General features: G+C 42.1%; 1 protein-coding gene across 2 annotated transcripts in view; it reads left to right on the top strand.

The window, feature by feature from the left end:
- Positions 1 to 74: 74 nt before the first annotated feature.
- The window catches only part of HTR7 (5-hydroxytryptamine receptor 7), a 34,750-nt gene continuing 28,824 nt past the window's right edge, over positions 75 to 6,000 (top strand). For both annotated transcript variants that reach the window (XM_085324762.1, XM_085324763.1), the window contains exon 1: positions 75 to 679. In XM_085324762.1, the coding sequence (XP_085180888.1) occupies positions 156 to 679 (524 nt within the window). In that variant the 5' untranslated portion in view covers positions 75 to 155. The remainder of the gene's footprint in view (positions 680 to 6,000) is intronic.

Genomic DNA, 6,000 nt, shown 5'->3' with positions numbered 1-6,000 from the left:
GCCCGGCCGCTCGCCCGGGGGAAGCTGAAGGCAGCGCCGCGGCGGGCCGCTCCGCCGGCGGCGAGGGGGCGGGCGGCGCCGAGCGCCCGAGGAGGAGCCCGAGCGCCCCGGGCAGCGGGGAGAGCCGGCGGGCTTCATGGGCAGCTCACGGCACCATGGTCGTCGCCGCCAACAGCAGCCACCTCTACGGTAACCTCCGGCCCTTCGCGCTGGAGGACCCGCGGGCGCTGGGCAGCTGGAGGATGATCGGCGGCTCCTGGCCGCCGCGCCTGGTGAAGCTCGCCCCGGCGGGCGCCCCGTCGGCGCTGCCCACGGCGAGCCCCCTCTCGCACAACGACTCGCAGTGCGGCGAGCAGATCCTCAGCTACGGCAACGTCGAAAAAGTTGTCATCGGCGCCGTCCTGTCTCTCATCACCCTGCTGACCATCGCCGGCAACTGCCTGGTGGTCATCTCGGTGTGCTTCGTGAAGAAGCTGCGGCAGCCCTCCAACTATCTCATCGTCTCGCTGGCCCTGGCCGACCTCTCGGTGGCCCTGGCCGTGATGCCCTTCGTCAGCGTCACCGACCTCATCGGCGGCGAGTGGATCTTCGGGCGCCTCTTCTGCAACGTCTTCATCGCCATGGACGTCATGTGCTGCACGGCCTCCATCATGACCCTCTGCGTGATAAGTATTGACAGGTGAGTGGCCGCGCCGCACCGCCGCCTCTCCGCGGGCAGCCGCACCGGCCCGGCCGGGATGCCGCCGCGGCGTTGCGCGCTGCTCCGCCAGGGGTCTCCGCTGCTCGCCGCTTCCCCCGCACGGAGCGGCCGAGCCGCCGCAGCGGGTGCCGGCCCGGCCGCTGCTCGGCTTCGCGGCTGTCCGTGCGGCGCTGGGGAAGTGTCGGAGAGCAAAGCTGCAGCCACACTGTGTGCCTTTCCTGTGGCTGGTCGCGGAGAGCGGAGCATTTGCAACTGGTTTACACCTTCAAGCTGGTATAACATATGCCTTAAACCGCTTTATACCCTGGGCTGATTTGAGCTGKTTTTTCTCAACTTGGTGACAGCATAACCCCCTGAATTCAGTGGAGTTTTACAGGCTCTGAGAAGACACAGGAATTATAGCTTACTAGGTATTTTATCATTTTTCTAATAAAGTCTTAGAATACTTTCACTTACGCTGACAGAACCCATTTTTGACAAATTGGATCAATAAATTGAAGGAGAAATTACTCTGAAATATTTGCATTTTTTCATATTTCTTCAGTCATCTAACTCCCCCTCCCCATGCTATCCTTGCAGACATTTAGCTTCTTCCATAAGATGTGGGCACCAAAGGAATAGGGAGGTGCATACAAACTGCAGAATTGCATACGGGGGATTCATTCCTGATGTTAAAGCAAGGCCTAAGATCTCACTTTGTGCCCACATCTCAGCTCTCCTCTGCAGAGGAAGGTCAACAGGTTCCTTTATTCTGTGGTGGTCCAACCATAAAATAATTTGCAGAAAGTATTTTTCCTCTTTCATGGCATCCATCCCATACTGGGTATTTTAGTAACCAGAGGGAGACTGTTGGCATTACAACTCAATACAATTAGTAGAAATTGAAGAACCTCCTAATTAGACTGTACAAGTGGTTTATCTAGTCCAATATCCTCTCTAACAGTCGCCTGTATTGCCTGCTTCAGAAGCTTTTTTGAAAGAACTCTGCRTTAGATCTCTACAAAGAACCAGTCCTTCAAAAGAGTTTCCCACAAACCCAGAGGTTGTTTCATGCCAAGGAGCATCACAATTTATATTCATTCCAAAACTTGAAGTTCTTTATAAATATTCCCTGCTCCGATGCTCTCTATTTAGTGAATTCTACTGTGGTCAGCAATTGCCTGAATGCTGCTAAGCATCTTGTAGCAATAAAATCCACATACGGACCTAGAGTGTKTATGAAAGTATTTTCTCTTGTTGCCTTAAAGTTTGCCACCTTTTAATTTAGTTCCAGTGTTGTGTGAGACGATGAGTAGCCTGTTTTAACTTCCTAACATTATTATTTTTCTAATCTACCTATTTTAAGCTAATTTATTTCATTTTTTCACTCTCCCCACACAGAAGTGGTTCCATTCTTTGATCGTTMCTGATGTCCGTGTCTGAACTCTCCATTTCTGATAACTTTTGTAAGATAGGTGAACATAATTCAGCGTTCTTATCCACATGGGGAGGGATGATTGATTCATCCAGCAGCACTGTAATAGTTTATTTTCCTCTTTTCCATTCCTTAGCTTAAAATTTGAGGCCACTGCTGTATGCCAAACAGAGATTTTAATTGTACTAGTCACAATGATGATCTCATCTTGCACTTTCYTCCTTCTTTCCATTCTTTCTCTTTTCCCCTACCTCCTCAAAGAATTAGGAACAARGGATATAGCAATGCAGGTGTTGTAGGTACAACAGAACATAACCTGTTATGAATGACTGATTTTTAGTTACAAATACTTGTTTAAACCAGAATTACTCTTCTTTTGTCTTTTGTCTTCTACTTCTGTTACTAAATGTTTATTCAATATGATCTCTTCATAACTCGTAATGATGTTGTCTACTCCCTACCTGAAATCAAAATTTGGCAAATCCTGGTGCTTTAATCTCCATTACCAAGTCCATCATGGATTAACCATATGAAGGATATGTACACATAGAACATCTTAATTTTTCTCCCATTATCAGGGAGACCAGCCAGTATTTCATTAGCAAAATGCCTCTATCACTTGGCAATAAAGAATTTTAAAACTCCATAATTTGTAACTCTATTTAAAAATACATAATCTTACACTGTTGTAACAGTGGTTCATCGGGCCAAAGAATAACTTGAGATGTTAACTATTCTTCGAATACTGAAGATATATGAAATATACATACCAGAGAAAGGATGAAAATTAAATGTGTATGATGAAATATAACCAATATAACATTGGTTTAGTGGCTCTAGTTTACCTAGAATTGTTCTTACATTTATGTAGTTAGGAAAGTTTTCATTTAACAGTGCAGAAGACACATCTCTGAATAAATGAGAACCTCCAGATATAGTATTATGTTTGGTACAATAGCTTGTAAATCATGATGTACATAGTCATTAGAAGTTCAAACTGTTTTCATGAAAGAATCCATGGGTTTGACAGAAACACTTGTAAATTTTATATTATCTGTCAGAGAAAGTTCTCTGATGATACAGCCCTTCTAATCCCAGCACAAAGAATATAAACACAAGATGAACCACGAAACCCAGAAGCAGGGAGGAAATGAATGAAATTCACCATCTTTCAGTTTGGCCCTGGATGTCATTTTGTTGTACTTAAACCCTGTAGTACAATTGTTAAATGTTTCTGGAGTCACATGGGAGCTGTTTGCTTAGGAAGAAGAGTTAAGATAGGATAAAACTGAACRTTTTTCAAGAATAACTGTGAATTGAACTGTCACTTGGCTCTTTAGGATAGTTTAGGAGGCCTTTGTTGTCATCCAGTGAAGACAGCAAAGTTTGATATTTTTAATTTTCATTATTAAATCTCTAGGTTATTCCTRGATCAGAAATGAGAATCAGTCCAAGGTAGATAGCTGCAAGAATGTCACTATTGAATTAATTTAAAAAACATTTTCAAACAAACCATTAGGCAAGGTTTATAAAAGGAGGTAATATCTTTTATTAGACAAACAAGTGTAGCTGGTTAAAAAAAAAAGGCTTTAGGCCCTTCTGGACTGGATAAACTGAGTAAATTCAAGGGATTTTTTTCCCTTGTWCATTAAAATGTACTCAGCTCATGCCACTGATAGCCCTAGAGTGCTGGCAGGCCTTCTGTGCTTAGAGATACTTTGCTTTATAGCCCTCAGTGGTGGATATATTTTTAACTGAATTTCTCTAGCAATTGGAAGACTCTGAAGAATGCAGATTAGCACGGAGCCTACRAATGGACTGGCTCACCTGCCCTCAAAAGCATTTTCCTGCATTGCAATGGGCTTTTCTTGGTTGCTGTAAGCTGATTCTGTCACCCTCTCACTCCCTCATCTTTTCCTAGTCAGACACGTTCTGGGTGACCCATTCAAAGGAACGTGTTGCTACTGGAAATTTCCCAGAAACTTCTCAAATGAAGCTTCCCCCCCATCCTTTCCCCTCTGCATTAACCAGAGACAGCAGCATGGTCYTGAATATGGTGACTAAATACTTCCCTAACAATAGACAGGAAGTTAATACAGAGGCCTACAGCATGGTGAATGGAAGACTAACATTTTCTTTTAAGGCAGTAGARTAGTCACTTCAGAAACAGGTAATTTTTTAGTAGGACATGAAAGAGCTGAATAAAGGGTAAAGCATCAAAATTAAATTTTCCTTTTTCTCTACCCTGTTGCTAAGCACAGGTTCCTGAATAGCATGCTSATATACAAAATCATGTTTTTGAATTGGCATTTTAATTTATCAGATAAATACAAATGTCTAAGGGCTGGCTTAATTTGAGAACAGTGTCCTTGGAGACAAGGATTTGCAATGTAAAACAAAATCTATCTTTTTTCTTAAAGTATCTGAACGGAACCACCAGTACATGGTAAACTGCTTCTACTCCTAAGTTGTTGTGAGACTGCAAAGTATGTGTTAACATGCTAATACAGGAATGTCTAACTTCGTACAAGGTGCACTAAGAAAGAATCTAGTCTGAAGTATGTCTTTTATAGAGCCACAGTAGTGACTTTTCTGGAAAGAAAAGGTCATGTTGTTRTCTACAAAGGACTACATTTTGTGGAAACCATAAGGTAGCACTCATGATGATATCAAGATACGGATGACTGCACTTTTTTCACATCATCCCTTTCCTTTTATTCCACAACATGAAAACTTTCACAGATCTTCACTAGAGTGAGCTGAGATGAACTTGTTATCTTTGAGGTATCTATCTTATGCAAGCTCCCCTTTGGAAAAAGCTATCTGCCTGCAGGTGGGTAGATCAAAACTAAAACTGGATGCAAATGAGAGGYGAGCATATTTCTCCCTTTCCCAATTTTGTAAGGATTGAATAGGCAACTTAATACCTGGACAGTCAATATTACCTTCACTGTACTCTCCATTCATCATATGGGGAGTAGCTCTGGAGAAAAGTAGCAGGTGCAGAGACTTTGGCAGGATAATTGTCCCTGAGTGAATGGTAACCTACTTTAAACGTATCTTGTTACTGTTTTTTTTCCTTTAATGTTCTACTCTTCTGACTCTAAATAAATTAATTAAATCAAATGTGGATTTTTTTACATTTATGAGTGAGCAAAATTCAGGAGTGAATTATTAGGGAAGAATGCAAACCACATCTTAGTGAGTGAATAAATATCTAAAGAGAATTAATTGAATTTAAACTGGTGTGGTTTGCCTGCTGATTCATCATGTTCTTCTGACCCAAGATAGCTACAGAAATCCTGTTTTGGAGATTATCCACTGAATAACTGCATAAATAGCAATTTTTAATTCAATTTAAAAATAACTCTTTGGCTTAGGAAGTAATAAAGAACATAATCACTCAGATACAGTTTAAGAATTATAACACTTTCCCCACACCTACACAAGTAATTAAACACTTTCTGGAGAACTTTTCCAGTCTATGTTTAAGCCAGCATTAAATGAGTATTACAGATATCCATTAAATTGATGAAGAATTACAGTTTATATACAAATGATACAAAAGCAGGACTTTGTGGTGTTCTGGAGATTTTTGTGCACAAGGACCCGCTTTCCTTCCATCCCTGTTCGGTGTCTTTTGCCATACTCCAAATAAGTATGAGTACTTAGGCATCACCTTAGAATATTTTGATCTCTAAACACTCACCAAATTCAGATTTTCTTGATGCATGCTTGGGAACTGAGGAGGCCCAGTGCTTCACAGGAAGTATTTAAGACTACATCCAGATAAAGATTTAAGCACTTCAACTAGAATTCAGGTATCTAAATTCTGCCTAAATCCAAAATTGAAATTTGGGACCCAAAAACCCTGCCAGTAATTTCT

The sequence above is a fragment of the Rhea americana genome, unplaced genomic scaffold (genome assembly GCF_003343005.1).
Source record: "Rhea americana isolate MKP2758 unplaced genomic scaffold, rheAme1 scaffold_93, whole genome shotgun sequence".
Classification (NCBI taxonomy): domain Eukaryota; kingdom Metazoa; phylum Chordata; class Aves; order Rheiformes; family Rheidae; genus Rhea; species Rhea americana.
The sequence above is the reverse complement of the archived record's forward strand: the minus strand, read 5'-3'. Positions and strand labels throughout refer to the sequence as shown.